Genomic DNA, 17,124 nt, shown 5'->3' with positions numbered 1-17,124 from the left:
TCTATTGTCAAATTAAAAAAGACAGCACTTTTTCCAAGTATATGCAAACTAGTGGCCCTATGTTTTATACTAAACTAATATACATCCCAAATCCTCTCTCTTTTGCATTCGTTACATACGAGTGTGCAGGTATCTTGTTAAGGTTTTCGATGTATTTTAGCATTAGACATTTAGGTGAGTTAGCGGGGTGAAGGCCCTTACCTTTTTGTAGGAGTTGAACCTGGAACCAGCTAATTTACCAACTACTTATTATTGGCCCTAGGCCAACTTTTGAAGCCGGTTAGATTTTTCGAACACTGCACCTCCAAGTGATAGAAAAAAGAGATAGAAGTCGAAATAAATATCTTTATAATGAGATTAAGCAGAAAGCATAGAAAAAGTGTCTAGATTTGTATCGACACTTGCATAGGTTTTTTAGCGGTGATTTTTCTCGTTCTCTTATCATTATTTACTAGTTTCCTCTTCAAAATGACAAGAATAGACTTGTCATAATAATAAAAGTAGGCATATCATAAAAAATTAAAAATAGGATTTATGTGTCATTAAACAAATGTTTGTCCTGTGAGAGGAAGTCAAAGTTTTCCAAATTTCACGAAATGGAAATGCCACGTGGAATATGCCATGTGTTATTTGGGCCAGCATGTGAACATTCTGGATTCAAGTCGTATACGTGGCGGATCCTTATTGGCCATATGCCACGCTCGTGTCGTGACTTACACGTGTCAAATAGAATCCATGTCGGCGTATGCCACGTGTCAGTTGAAGTTGTCCTCCACCATCTGGATAAAGTGGGGGATGCCTTGGTCCCACCAAGCAACGACGAGGATTATGAGACATATTTTATTATTAAAACAAGTCCAACCACGAAAATGAACGAAATTTCGGTCAATTTCGGAAGATTAAAGCTGACGCGTATTTGCATTTCGGCCAATTACAATGAACCTAGTACGCAATTTATTGGCCCAATTTGGACTATTAGGCGCCGAAATTTCGGGTGTGCTGGAAAACAGAATATCAAAATCATGAGCTGTGCCTTCGAAAATTTCGCCGATATTTTATACCCCTCGGAGCATACGACCTTTTGGCACTATAGATGCTCCCGCGGGAGCATTAACTTTTTGGTATTTTGCATAGTAGGCTATATTATGCCCCCTCGGAGGTTACTAAAAATAGTTTGTGTTTTTCTTTTTTTATTTTAAAATCTTCATGATCCATCTAACTAGACAATTATAAAAAAAAAAAAAATTTGGAGTTCTTAAACATCTAGATCATTCCCTCTGAAAATTAAATAGCTCTAGTGCAATCTTGGATGCTATTTCTTTTAGGCATGAGGGAATTTTTTTTTTTTTTTTTTCAAATTGGGTTCTAGAGCTCACTTCTAAAATTTTGGTTCTAAAAGATATTCCGAGTGTAGTATTGCTTGAGAGAGTAGATAAATAGTATATACCACAGGAGTTTTACCTCTACATAGCCAATAGCACATGGTGTGGCGTTACCACATGGACATGTTAAATAAACTACACTACTCAAAAGTGTCAAAAAATTTATGAACAGGAGAACAACCGTGCTTGTTCTTTGATACGAAATGGATTAAAGCAATATGAACATGTGGAACACGTGAGAGAGTACAGGTATTGTGACGTGCACGTGAGGATGTCATAATCTTTTTTAGTATTTTGAGGTGAAATGGTTGACTTTAAATAATCATATGGGTTACTTGTGATGGTATGCTCTCTCTTGAATTGATAAATGAGATTTTTGACTTTCGAGCGATCATTGGAGTGAGTTTAATCCAAGAATAGTTGCCCCTTTTTATGTGGAGGACTTAAGAAGCGATCTCAATGTTTGAAATGATCTTTGGGTGAAATTATTGACTTTATTAAGATTAAATGAAAGATCTTAAGGTGAAATTCTTGACTTTATTATGATTAAATGAAAAGATCTTAGGGTGAAATGCTTGACTTTGCTACGATCAAATGAAGCATGGACCACCACGGGTAGGGCCGGGACGACCGTGGATAAAGGCCATATTGAGATTGTACAGCTCACTTTTCTAATTGTAGATATTCACTTGGACTGTTCTAGTTTGTAGAGATTGATTTCGCCATATCTACTTTACTTATTTGGTAGATATTCATTTGGGCCATACAGGGCTAGTTCGGTTAAGCCATCTATCCTTTTTTTAATTTTTTTTATTTCTTTTATTTTTTTCGATTTTATTAGCCCATAACGGATAGGGCTAAGGCCAGGGCCTCTTTGCCCCTGTTAGGGCCGGGCCGGCTCTATGGGGCCTTGGGCAAGGGGTAGCCCAGCTCGATGCCAGCGTCAACGAAAAAGGCGTAATAGTTAGCTTTGTGGCAATGTCGTGATGTGGAAATGCCTATATAAAATTTTGGTTCACTTGCAAACATGGCTCAAAATCTCAAATCATCTAAAAGCACACATACAAATTTTTTTTTTTTTCTTTTTTATCCGTTTTTGTAAAATCACTCGATTATCAATGCTACCATACAACACACCAAATGAAACCCCATCCTCTTCTTGCTTACTACAACTTTAGAAGAGGCAGTTTGTTTTACTGTGTACAAATACCATAGAGGGTATTAATGGGTTCAATGAGGTTAAAATCCACAACATAAGGAATCCAGGATGTTAAAGATAGGGTGCTTGAATAGAGTGACCACGAAGCTTGGGGAGTGTTAGGAGAAGAATTCATTGAGAATGGCTTGGGCCTTGGCGGTAGTATTGCTAAACATCATGGTGAGGTCTTTCACTGTATTTGTACCATAGGTTAGGGGCTCAAATCTCCACTGATTTACCACTTCTTGAGAATGGCCTGAGCCTTGGCGGTAGTATTGCCGAGCTCCATGATGAGGTCTCTGACTTTATTCTCACCAAAGGTAGAGGTCACTTTTGGGAAATGGGCTAAGGTCGTGGTGGTAGCACCCCACACCTTAATTACCACGTGGTGTTTTCATTCTCACCACTAACACTACTCTACTAATACTTTCCAAAAAGCCCTGATCTACTTGAAAAAACAGGTTGAGGCCTGTCTTCCCCATTGAATTACCTTTTTTTTTTTTTTTTTTCAGGTCTAATCCCTTCAAATAAAATTTCATTAATCTACTTCAAACTCAAAGGGGCAGAATTCTATTGTTCTCGTAATTGCAGGGGCAGAGAGAGAAAGAGAGGGATTTAGAAGTTCATAGTTTTGCTTTGTGTTTCAAGTAGGAAAGTTCCTAATGGAGACTTGAACTTGATAGTATTTTATGAAGAATATTTTTATGAAAGAGGAAAGAACTTCTTCCTCTTGGCTTGGTTTGTAGTTTCTCATTTTCATTATTGAACCAAGAATGAAAGAAGACCGGAATTAATTTTCGATGATAATTTTGTATCAATTGGTATTAAAAGCACGGTTTGAAGACGGTTAGACATTACGATAGTTGATCAAGTCAATCTTGGCCATAAGAATACCAATCTGACCCGAATGTGCAAAAATATCAACAACTAGATGAATATGGTTACACAACTGCTACATCAGCAGATGAGCACTAGCATACCCCGAATGAAGAGGAATCTATGGGGTTGAATTCAAAGTGTGAGAGCATGATTTTAAAGAAGAACAAGAAGAATCCAATTTCAATTGGATTAAGTATTGTTTAAATCAGTGGATGGTCCTATTTTTGAAAGTGCTCCTATCTTTGATGCTGAACCAAGTGACATTGATGAAATTGTTCCCACGATAGTGAGAACGATTGGTTTCTTAGCCCTCAAAAGAACTAGTAATGAGAATGGTGTTGCTGGTGGTGGTGAAGTGGTAAAAGATGAGGAGATTAGCCAGGGAGACTACAAAGAACTCATTTCTCTCACCAATAGTGGTGTTAATCCTTCCTATTTCCAATTAGAGTATTTTCCCCCACCGATGCATTTTTACTAAAGTTTGTTGTGCCAAAATCCTCAATGACTTGTTCAAAGATAATTTGATTAAGCCTATGACTCGCAGGTCCTGGGATCAAGCTTCAATGTTAATGTCCAAGGTTCACGTTGAAGAATACTATGGGTTTAGCATAGGATTAATATTAGTCTATTTCAAAACTCGAGGATAAGTTTTCGTCAACTAAGAAGCATGAAGCAAATGGAGAGAATGTTGAACTTGATTTTATTTGATCTATAAGTTTCAGGGACATGGTTGGTATTTTTTAATGTTTGATTTGTTAGTATTAGCTGAGGGGGACTCAAAGGGCACTTTTATTGCAAAAGTAGTAACTTAAGCAGGTTTGGAGGCCAAATGGAAAGAACAAGAAATTTCAAATCTTGAATTTATTTTCTAATTCATCTTTGAGTTCAAATATCCATAACGTTAAAGCTTTAATAGGAGAACACACAATAAATGACTATCAGTTAAGTTGAGTCAGAAAATTATGGAGTAGTTGGACAATCAAAAGGAAAGGAAGGTTTTGGGAAGATTGCTTGCTTTGGAAGGTATATAGATCACCAATTAAAGAAGAGTTTGACTCATGCATGGAAAAGGATTTAACGGTCCAAATGTTTTCTTAATAGAATTATTATTTTTAATTTTCAAAATTAATTTATTTTTCATATTCATGATCTCCATGTTAGAGATTACATATCATTAAAAATTAGGTCAAAAAATACATCTCAAAAATAGTATTTTAAGAGGTAGCTCATTTCTACATAGACTCATAGAAACCGTGTCCTAATCTAAATATTGTTAGATAGTGAAAGAAAGAGCTGAGAAATCCATGGTTACTTAGATCTTTATGGCTGCAGATACAAGAGTTGATAGGGATAGTGAGGGCACTTTTATTCATGTATATAGAGAAGCAAACTGGGAGCCTCACCAACACAGCTCGCGGTTACTTTTGACATGTAGATTTATTCTCTTTTTAATATTCTATACTGATCTTGTAACCAGTTCGCTTCAATAAAGTTATGTACTTCTTTAAAAAAAAAATATTTTAAAGCAAAGAGGATGTGTGTGTTCTTAGATATGCAAAGAATTGTACTAAGACAGATGGAAGTTGCCAAGATTAGATATCAGTGAATATATTTTATAAAGGGATTTGTGTATATTAACTATGAGTTTGTCAATAAAAGTAATTATTCAAAAATAATTAATCCAAATAAAATGAAGTAAATGCAAAGGAATGTGACAAGAGGGGACCTAATAGGGATTGGTGATGCTATGATCGCAGAGGAGTTCAAAGAACGCACACAATTATCCAGTCTGCTATTTAGGAGAAAGAGAAAGTGGGCAAGTGCAAAGCTTTTATAGAGAATATTACAAAATCCTCAATTGTACTTTGGACTTTGGAGAAACCCGAATTGGCCATCACATATCTAATAACTAACATTTTCAAAATATATATTTCTATTTTTGTGACTAGAAATGTACATGGAAATAGTTGAATCCGTGAGCATCAATGGGCAGAAGAGAAAGAAACATGAGAATATTTAAAGGAGAAAATGAAAATGAAAATGGCGAAGGGCGTTTTGGTTTGAGAGATATGATGAGAAAGGAAATAGAAGAACATACGTATGAGAAGTATGGATTATGAAAGGGTGCAGGAGAAGGTAACAACTAGTTGTGATTGAATGGGCATTTGTATGTAAATAATTTTCAGGGATAGCTAGAGTGGATCTGATGTACAAGATGGATGAGATGGATTATATACAAATTGAGGATAAAACAAGTTTGGAAAATAGACTCCACCAATTGAGAGGTATGTTGAATTGAATTTGATGGGTGAGATTGAAAGGTCTTTCTATTATGCAGGGATTAACGGCTTAACTCATCGATGCACAGGTTTTGATCTATTCGTGCTGAGCTCGCTTGGAAATCCTAGGGGAGCAGGTATTGGTGGGGTGTGAGGAATCATGTAGGTGTAATAATTAGGCAATACCATGGATTGGCAGGGGAAGCAGAAGTTAGAGCTAATCAAGCTGAAATGAAGTCTCTATTGCAAGGGTTGAACTGGTAAGGGAAATGGGAAACAAAATTGCAGTTGAGGGGGATTCCTTAGGATACAATGGGATATGAAAGTTCCATAGAAGCCGAATGGTTGCGAAGATCTTTGTAATGGGAAAGATATATACTGTATTCATGCATATAGAAAAAAGAATAAGAAGGCAGATTCTTTAGTAAGACAAGAGGAATAAGTTTATGAATTTGTATGTTGAATAATTAGTACTGTATAAAGAAGGAATGTTGTCAATGTAGATTGTAATAGAACAATATGAGCGATGTACTCATTAAAATAGTTGCATTTTGCAACTGATTGCTTTTGTTTTCTGATGTAACATTGTAATTGTTTGTTATCTCATCAAACTCTTAAAATCCCTCCAAATCTAAAAAAACCCTAGAAGTTTCATAGAAATCCTCCTAGAACATTCAAACTCTATTTGATCTCAAAGTGATGTCAGAAAGCTTGAAAATGTTACATCACATCAACTGCCGGATGAGGATTACCATCCATAACAGTCACTAACTTGTGGGATTAAGTGAATTGGATGTTAGTCCCAATAAAAAAAAAATATCAACAAATAAACAAGGAAAGAGTTTACATAAGAGAATTACAGATGCGCCTGAAAATTCCATCAAAAAAGATTGTTTTAATGTTGAAAAATCCTCTAATTGATCATCTCGACATCGAGATTAATGAATATGAACAAAAAAGATTTTAAGTTCCAAATAGTGCGTCTTGCAACATATTATCTAGACCGGCTATTTTCAATATTTTTATATATTTATAGATCTACTTGATTTTCGTCATTTTTTGAGTTTAAAATTTTAAAATTAGAAATGAAAATAGATTTTTAGATAATCCTAAGAATTTTTACACCAAAATTATATGTTATGATAAAATTTGGAGATGCGCCTTAATTGGATTATTTAAGGTTGTAACTTGATAGAAACCACCAACTTACTTGGATCTGTTTTTAAATCACATGAAAGACTTAAGGTTCCATACCAAAACTTATAGACCAAGCCATCCGGTGACAAGCTACCTTGATAGTTCTCTTTGGTGAATCTCTTTCACCTATTTTCCATCCTTATCCATTCTTGAGGGGTTAACTTCTTTTTATAGAAAGCGTTTTTTTTTTTTAACTCTCACATTCATAGTCTATAGGAGTTGAGATCCAAGTATAACTCCAGCCTTAATTCCTTTAACTGCAGCTAATTAGGATTAACAAGATGTCACAAAACTGTTAATCTTATGTAATGAGCTAAACATGTTTTCAGTGCACTAATGACTCACATAATAGGATGTCATCCAAGTATTCTTACAATTTGATAAAATATATTTAGAAATTAAATAACTTTGTAAAACTATAATATAGAAAAACAATTCTTACAAAGAATCCAAACACATCACTGGGTTTTCCCTCCAATGACGCTGGGTTTTCCCTTCAGTATAACATACTATAAAAGCTCAAAAAATCGATCTTAGTATATGGCATTCCCTCATGTCAATCACATTAGATTTCACATATACTATACAATATGGCTTTTATACCATTATTGAAAAATAAAATTCCCCGGATTAAAAGGGCATAAGGGGCAACATTTCTAACATTGGATCCCTTCCTCTACCTCAAAACCCTAATGCAAAGAACAAATGGGGGTGCAATTCAATTGATATGGAATTTCATTGGCTCCAACCAATGGATTAATGAACCACCTACAGAGACCTATAACAAGAAAAGAGAGATCAAAAGGTTGCCAAAATAAATAAACCGTTTCTTAAACATTCTTTTTTATCTATCAAAAGTTATTTTTGTAGATCAAATATGTAAAAACATCCACTTTTTTGAGACTAATGAAATCCCAAAGCTGAAACTAGCTAACAAAAACTTAAAAGTAAGTTAAACCAAACGTTAAAAATCGAACTTTCCCATGGGATCTTTTACCGCTTGAAGATGGACAATCTTGATAATGTGTTACATAATACATTATTTTTATTATTTTTATGGTTTGAAATCTATTTATTTGGAGGCTCATAATTTTTGAGATCGAGATGATCAATTTGAAAGTTTTCTATTACTAAAGGAAAAAGTTTATATAAGGTTGCAACCTTAAAATATAGAATTAGAGATGCACCTCAAAAACCCATTGAAAAAGGTTGTTTTAATGTTGAAAAACTTTCTAATTGATTATCTCGACATCGAGATGTATGAATATGCGAGAAAAAAAGATTTTCAGTCCAAAAAATAATGCATCTTACAACACATTATCTAGACCGTCCATTTTCAAGATTTTCATAAGTTTATGGATCTACTTAATGTTAACCATTTTTGGAGTTTAAAATTTTATAATTGGATATAAAAATAGATTTAAGATAATCTTAAGAATTTTTTACACCAAAGTTCCATATTATGATAAAATTTAGAGGTATGCTTTAATTGGATTGTTTAAGGACCCATTACCAAAATTGCATTTTTAGAGGGGTTTTTGAGGTGCATCTTTGATTTTAATCGTAAAGCCTAGGACTTAATATTTTTTTCAGAAAAACAATTGGCTACTTGTTATCTGCTTCTTTAGTTTCATATTCCAAAAAAAGGTAAGAACCTTCAGACATGGTCTTCTCTACTCCTGGGCGGCGGAAAGAGGTGAATAAAAAGAGAAAAGAGGGAAAGATGATTTATATCGAATATGCTATGCACCTTTTATTAAAGGAAAAAGTTTATATAAGATTGACACCTTAAAATATATATATATAATTGAAATGTAGATCCAAAATCATTTGAAAAAGGATGCGTCAAATTGATCATCGAGATGTATAGATATGGAGGAAAAAAAAATTTTCAAGTATTAAAAATAGTTGCAACACATTATCTAGACCATCTATTTTCAAGATTTTCATGTGTTTATAGATCTGCTTGATTTGAATTATTTTTCGAATTTAAAACATTATAATTGGAGATAAAAAATAGATTCTTACGCTATCCTAACAATTTTCGGTACCAAAAATGCATCTCTTTAGAGGTGCACGTTGCTTTAATTGTTTAAAGTTACAACTTTGAACAAAACCACACCCTTCATTAAAATAAGGAACGAAGATGGCTGCCTAAAACGTGGGGAGAAGCGTTGAGGGAGAGAAAATTTTGAATTGTTTATTACCCGTTTATAGCATGTTCAAAAAGACTTTCCATTGTTGAACAGTGTAAACCAAGCAATTAAGAATAATTTAATGTGAACAGACTGTACATTTAGTCATTATCAGGATATTAATTAATAAAATTTGTATCTTTAGTGAATTATTTAGGCGCCTGACAGCTCATTACAAAATGCTTTACTTGATGATACATTTATAAATATATTTTTCAAAAATATTAACAAATAGGCAAAATATTAATAATTTGATCAAATTATCTAAAAAATTAATAAGGTGGTGAAATCAACTAAAATATCAATGAACTAGTCACTTTTAAAAAGTTATTTCATTAGGGACTTTATTTATTTGTTAAAACATATTCAGATAGCCCATGTTTAGGGTTTGTAACCCTAAGTAAGTGAGACCATTTTGGTGATTTCAATATTTAAGTTAGTTGGGTGAGATAATCTAAAGAGCCTTGCTTGTTCTGAGTTCCAAACATGGAGCAGCCATTTTATTATAAGTATTTTTCAGGTTTAGAACCCTGAACAAGGGGGTTCATTTATGTTTTTTGGCTTAACTATTTCAAATGGGCTAAATTAGTAAAAGACCTTAATTTGTTATGGGATGGAAAAATACTTTTGAGTTGAGAATTTTGAACAAGCAGGACTATTTAGGTTATTTGGGTAACTTGAGTCAAGTTGCCTAAATACCATCACTTGCACTGTTTTACAACTCGGACCAAAAGCAATTTGGAAATTATCAAAATTCTTAAGGAGGTACCTAAATAAAATACTTTTCAAACTCTAAACACTTTGTTGGAAAAATTATTGACTTAACTGCGTCATGGATTTCTCAAAGTGGTTTAACTATTTGAATGGTATTTTCTCTGAGTAATATATTATAAAATTTTTGATCTTTTTTTTATCTCAATGGAGATTTTTTCATTTATTTTTATTTGTTGTGGGTGTTATCTTCGGATCTCCATTTGTTTTTGAAAGTTTTACTTTTATCAATAGGGAGCCTTTCCTCCGCCCACTGCCTCGAGCAAAACCCAACCAAGGAGTGCTTTTAGGCCAAAAAAAAAAAAAAAAAAAAAAAAAAATAAAAAAAAGAAAAGAAAAAAAAGAAGTTCCAAATAGTATGCATTGCAACACATTATTTGAACTGTCAATTTTCAAAATTTTCATGTATTTACAAATCTACTTGATTTGAATCATTTTTGGAGTTTAAAATTTTATAATTAAAAATTAAACACAGATTCTCAAGCTATCCTAAGAATTTTTTATACCAAAGTTACAGGATAAAATTTGGATGCCCTCCTTGATTGTTTATAGTTACAAACTTATATAAACCACCTCTTCAACCTAGCGACAAGCTCAAAAAACGAAACGAGAAAAACACGCTTTATGCCTAACATACAAACATCATAAGATCGAACACAACCAAATTGGATAGATAAACATGAGTATTAACAACTTAAAATCCCTTCTTTAGAAAAATAATGATATGATGACTAAAGTCTCAGATTTGCTCTTTCGCTCAAAGGAGCGTATGCATCGTATGGTTCCACAGTAGCATTCTCTATCTGCCTTTTTTTTTTATTGATTTATTGATTTATTTTTTATTATTTTCCAGCGAGTGATTCATAAAGAATGCGTTAACAACAACTATCATTTCACAAATATTTTAGGGACCATTTGAATGCGAATTTCTGTTGAATTATGTTTGTTTCAATTTGCAATTGATCAAATTACAAATTAGTCAATTGTAAATTGCCCTCTATAAGTGTTTGGTTGTTACAATTGATTGTCTCGATCTCAAGATGTATGTATATGTATTTGTAATATATTATTTGGACAACGTATTTTCAAGATTTTCAAGTTTTTGTAGATCTTCTCGATTTGTAACATTTTTTTAGTCTTAAATTTTGTAATTAAATAAGGGCATATTTAATTGGTGGAAGAGGGGGCACCCAATCCCCTATTCCACAAATCATGAAAGAGGCCAAACCGTGAGTTCGGAATTGTTTATGGGAGCTTGGTGGAAGCCACGAGTTCCAAATTGTGGCTACTAGTGGGACTAAGAACCGCATGGGTGTAATTTGGTGGAACTTGATCTCTCCTAAAATGTTCCACCAAACAAATATGCCATGAGAGTTTTTGACACTAGAAATACATTTTTTTATGAATTTTTAAAAGGGAATGTATCCAATAAGGTCATTTACCTTTGATACAAGGTGGTTATAATTACTTATAAACATCCGATGTGAAGCTTGATAGCTAGGATGTGTCACCAAGTTCGAAAAAATTTGTTCTAAAGTTTGAGCTTGTTCAATGGAATAATTGCAGCCACCCAATTTCACATCCAAAGGTCATGATTAATGTCTTACCTTGTACCAAAAGTAAATGATCTCATTCTATATTTTCGCTTTTGAAAATACTCCTTAATTACTTTTATTGTTTAAGCTTCAAGGTTTACATCACACCTTTTCAATTTGGACAGGGTTTCTATGAGTTGGCCGACACACCTATTCAAATGAGTCCTCTCTCTAAAACCTAACTTTTAGAGATAGATTTTTTGTTCAAAATTTTGAGGAATGTATAATCTCAACAAACTTGAAAAAAATAATAATAATATATATATATATATATATTTATTTATATAATTTTAACAAAATAAAATATTTTTATATAATTTTAACGCCATTGATTTAAAATTTTTAGGGTTGTCATTTTGCAACATCCATCTCCAAGATGGATGTTATGTCCCCTGTAGGATGCACAAGCTACTTTAGAAAGTGTTGTCCACCCTAAAGAAGGATATTGTGTAATCCATAAATAACATATGCACCAAAAAAATGTATTTTAAATTTTAAAATTTCATAATCATAATCAATTTGGCCTAGATAATGAATCTATAAAAAAATATTAGATAAAAAATCCATATTAAAAATGAATCTTAGGGGCCCCTATATGTACATATGAGTATGGACTGTTTTCATTTAAATTTTGATGTGCCTTTATTGGCACATATGTAGCAACATGGCACCGGACTATCCCTTCACTGAGACTCAGATATTCATAGGACAATTTTGCAGTAGATGTAGAATCCCCCACATCAATTTCCTAAGGTACTTGCTTCCAAAACATAGGACATGTTTCAGCAAATGGGGCCTTGAGCTTCCAAGCCCTCATCTTTTCTATCCCCATAATCTCTCTCTCTCTCTCTCTCTCTCTCAACACACACAATTATGCAATTTCCAGATTCAAACATGTCTCATATCGTACATATTACTGAAAACTATATATATCCAACATACATGCTGTCAATTCCCTCACATCTCACTACAAACTTGAGATGCAAAACCCAACCTATCTCCCTTGGTATCATAAACCACCCTCACATTTTGTTGCTGAAAATTCCCAAGAATCATGTACTCCTCCTCTGAACCCAGTGAAGCCAAAGCCAAACAAACCTGTGAATTATCTCTCTCTGCAACATAAAGTATTCCACTCTCATCAACATTAATCTCAGCCCCACCCTCAAAATGAAACCTCAAAGTGGGCACACTCACTTCTTCATAACCACTAAGATTAAAGCAAGTATCTAAGATAGAGAATTTAGGTGCACTAGGCAAACCAAAGGTTTGCTTCAAGAACTCAGCCTTCACAGCTTTGTAAACAGAGGGAAAAAGCCTTGAAATCACAGTTCCTGAGTCAATCAAGCTCCCAACTTGCCCATTTGATGAATAATTCACCTCAATTAGAACACCACCAATGCTAATTCCTGTGAGATTGCAGAAGTAAAATGTAGAGATTCCTGGTTTTGATAACAACGATGTGTAAGCTGTGGCCTCACTCGAGTTAGCGGTGCCGATAGCCCCTTGTCCAAAGCTCAACCAACCAGAGGAATCACTAGAAATGGGAGATGGAAGACAGTAAGAGAAAACTCCTCCAAATTTAGAGGTGGTTTGAGAAATGAGAGAGATGGGGCTTCTCCCCAGGCCTATCAAACCAGAGGCTTTGCCAAATAGGCCATGGTTATCGAGCCCACAACCGAAAACAAAACCTTTGAACCAGTCATCTTGGTCTACTCCTAGAGAGAGCTTTTCATGTCCAAGGCTACCCCTAGTATAAGACCCATCTCCATAGGTTACTAAGTAGGCGCAGGTGGTTTGGTTCAAGGGACAACTGTGGAAATTTCCAAGAGTGTTCTCATAGTCTAGGCACTCAGAGGAGTTGCAGGATATGGGGTTATATGTTGGAGAAAGAGAGGGATCAAAGATTGCGTCTTGTTGTTCATAGCAAGATTTGCATGGTTTACATTGAACCCATGTTAGGTCGCTTCCTGTATCGACGAGAACTACCTTCTCTTCGTTTCCAATCCCAATTGTGACTATGTAGTTTAAACTGTTGAGCTTTATGCCTGATACTAAGGTAATTCGTGTCTCTGATAAGCTTTCTGTCTCTAGAGTTTCAGTTCTTACAAGAGCTTGTAAGGTTTGGACTCGAGAGGTGTCGGAAAACAAGAGTTTCTGCATTTCTTCATGCCAATTTAGAGTGGGTTTTGAGCAGGGGCCATGGTGCTTTAACTCCAAAAGAAGTTCACCTTTCTCTTTTCCTGTCAGAGAGAGAAGCCCATGCTTTTAGTTTAATCACGAGAGAAGAAACAGTTTCTGAATTACTAAAAAACCAGAGCAGTTATTGCAGGTGAAGAGAAAATGGTGAAACAGATTTGTATAACTTACTTGGCCTTTGTGGAGAGCATATGGGTCTTGAACCATCTTTGAATGAAAGGTTTTGCAACTTTATTCTGTGTTTCTCAGCTAGAGAACTTCCAATGCTGGGGTTAATGAGGAGTGTAAAGATAGAGAAGAGAGAGAAAGAGATCAGCATCAAATGGAGAGGGAATGGTGAAGCCATGGATGGGTTGAGAGGGGACTGAGAAGGTCAATAACCATGAAGTTTTAGAGAGGTATAGGTTGCCGAGAGATAGATAGATTGATTGATTGATAGATAAATAGATAGAGAGGGAGAGAGAGAGAGAGAGTGGGGGGGAGGGAGCTTGGAATAAAAACAAGGAGAGTGGCTGGCAAAAGGGCCCACTGGTGCATGAGATGTCATGAGAGTGCTGATAACTGTTTGTTCTTTTCTGATGCAGATGTCAAGGAAATAAAAGGGTCCCGTGGTGTGCAGAGAAACCGTGATTTGGAGAGCTAGAAGTAGCAGGAACTTCTCTCTCTCTCTCTCTCTCTCTCCCATAGCTCCATGTGAAAACTAAGGCCGCCATTAAATTCACACGCACACTCTACTTCATCGGTTTGTACTTTTGGATTTTGTCTGGTCTTAGTTTTGATGATCCTGTGAGTTTTTTATGGTGCAAAGTTTTCGATGCTAATTTTCATAAGACATCAGTGTTCGCAAAATCGAACCAGAACGGTTAACCGGAAATAGACTTGGAAGCGGTTTAACCGGCCGATTCGACTCTCTAATCAGGTAAGTCATGGGCGATCAAAAAACTGTTGAAAAAAAATAGAAATTTTTTTTACTAAAATATAAAAAACATATAAAAAATGATTAAAACAAAACACATTCAAATGAAGTTGAAAATTAATGAAAAAAATAGATTTTAACCCATTTTATATTTTCTACGGTCTGTTTTTAAAACTTTTTTAAAAAAATGGAAAAAGATAAAAGTGAGTATTAATGGCCAAAACAAATTTTAATCTTTACCATGATGTAAATAATATTTAAAAATACATTACAAATCAAATTCTTTAATTTTGGGAATTTCTATATATATATAGGAAACGTCTTCCTAACGCCTATAGGCGAAAATGAATAGTGATTTCACCTATCATCATCACCATCCAAGTTTAATCGCGCGGTCACGATTGTCTGGTAGTGTTTTATTTTTATTTTTTATTTTTATAAATCAGAATGACATGAAATTTGAAGGATATGTACATCTTACTGAGGTGCATCTAATAAAAATATAAAACAAACTATCAGTGAAAAACTAATTGACCAAAATACCCCCAAAATTTCGGAGGTATTTTGGTCAAATTTTTTCATGTAAAATATTCTTTTTATATTTTTCGAAGATTCCCCTATTTTTGATGAATACATGCTCCAAATTTCAGGTCACTCTGATTTGTAGAAAAAAAAATGAAAAATAAAACACTACCGGACAATCGTGACGGCACAATGAACTTTGGACTGTGATGGAGGTAGGCAAAATCATTGTTCATTTCACCTATAGGCGTTGCGTAGTGTTTTCATAATATATATATATATATATATATATATATATATATATATATATATATATATATATATACCGGTTGATCACCCTAATCGCTCAAAACTGGAACCGGCCGGTTCCGATCTGACCAGGTAGTTAGCGGTTAGATCGGACGATTTTGCGAACAATGTGAGACACACAACATATGAATTTTTCCAGTACTTCGAATAAATTCAGTGAGAGCTACATGATTAATAAAATCAGTGAGCTAACCTTGATTAATGGATAATTCTCCTTGCAATTTACAGTTGGTAATAGATGGTTTTTTTATGAGACAGAAAAGCAATTGAAGAAAATAAAACATTAAAACAAAAAAAAGGTAACTATAACTCTCTCTCTCTCTATCTTGATCTTGATCTCGGATTGGCTGCTATATCCCTGCTCAAACTCAACCCTGGATCTAGTCCAAAGTTCCAAAAGGCCCCTGTTTTAATTCACGGTAGGTTTGACTGACTGTTCTATTCAAGTTGTTACGATTCGATTGGTAGAGAGAGAGAGATTTCAATCCAATTATTGCAATTGACAGGATACCTTATTTTAATGAGTCCCCACGCATTCATGATGATCTAGGCGAAATTATTTCGGTCTATGTTATAATTTCTAAACCATTGGGTTAAAAACATGATTTCTTGCAATGACCCCTTTATTAAATACAAGTATTTTTTGCATCCTTTCTTAGGCTGGTGAATTTTGATCAAGTTTCATGTGATAATAGGACGTTTTAGGAGAGCAAACTCTACATAAGATACTAAAGTGTTCGTAAAAAGAACTGATACCAGGAACGATTTCTATTAACTAGGCAAAAAGCAGATGAAAATTAAAATGTAATTGGTTGCTAGCAGATACTTGATGAAGAGGCACATGTAGTTATTTTAGAGCTTTTAACAAGTGGTAATCTTGAATTTGAAATGTTTTGTTTGTAGATTAGCAAAGTTAATTTTTTGAAACTATTATTCAAATATCTGCATGTGCATTTTTTGATCTTGATAGTGCATCATAAACAATTATTGCCCTCTATAAAAATAAATAACATATTTTATGAAATATTTCAATGTGATTTATCTTTTTTCCACTATTCTGCACTCTTCTTTCCAAGATATTTTCCTAGTTTTTCAGTTATTATTATTATCATTCATTTTTCAGCTATTATCAATTTGTACCTAGCAGCGCAAAATGAACAATAATGCCATTTGAAAAATAAAAATAACATATTTTTTTTGAAATATGGTCATTTGATTTTGCCCCTTTTTTTGTTCTTATATTTTAGTTACCATTTTTCACATTTTTTTTATCTGTGATTTTAATAATTTTTCAGTTATTCTCCATATTTTAATTATTTTCTCAACTTTTCCTTGCTTATCATTTGCCCATTATCACCCATTCATTCTTTCTACTGCAAAAATGATCAATAAGTCCTTAAAAAACTACAATTTATTATAATTTTTGAAATATTTTTGAAATATTTTTGAAATATTTTATGTAATATTTTCCATTTCTTTATTATTATTATTATTATTATTATTATTATTATTTTTCACAACTTTTTATTTCCATGTGATTGTCTGTGTTTCCGGTTACAACACATTTTCCACTATTTTCTCATTGTTTCCAACTTTCAACAGTTTTTCAATTATTATCCACTTTTATTGTATTATCCTTTTGTTCTTGGTAGTGCAGAAAGACTAATAGGCTAATAGCTGCC

The 17,124-nt window shown here is 33.8% G+C and overlaps 1 protein-coding gene across 1 annotated transcript; it reads right to left on the bottom strand.

Annotated features, from left to right (window-relative positions):
• Positions 1-12,367: 12,367 nt before the first annotated feature.
• On the bottom strand, positions 12,368-14,205 carry LOC18435286 (aspartyl protease family protein At5g10770). Its single transcript, XM_011625605.3, has 2 exons — positions 13,867-14,205; positions 12,368-13,739 (listed from the first exon to the last, which is right to left on the bottom strand). The coding sequence occupies exons 1-2, from the start codon at positions 14,039-14,041 to the stop codon at positions 12,454-12,456; spliced, it is 1,461 nt and encodes a 486-aa protein (XP_011623907.3). The 5' UTR covers positions 14,042-14,205; the 3' UTR covers positions 12,368-12,453.
• Between the last annotated feature and the right edge of the window lie 2,919 nt (positions 14,206-17,124).

This window comes from Amborella trichopoda, chromosome 12 (assembly GCF_054954075.1).
Source record: "Amborella trichopoda isolate Santa Cruz 75 chromosome 12, AtrichopodaSantaCruz75HAP2 v2.0, whole genome shotgun sequence".
Classification (NCBI taxonomy): domain Eukaryota; kingdom Viridiplantae; phylum Streptophyta; class Magnoliopsida; order Amborellales; family Amborellaceae; genus Amborella; species Amborella trichopoda.
This window is presented reverse-complemented; position numbering and strand designations above follow the sequence as displayed.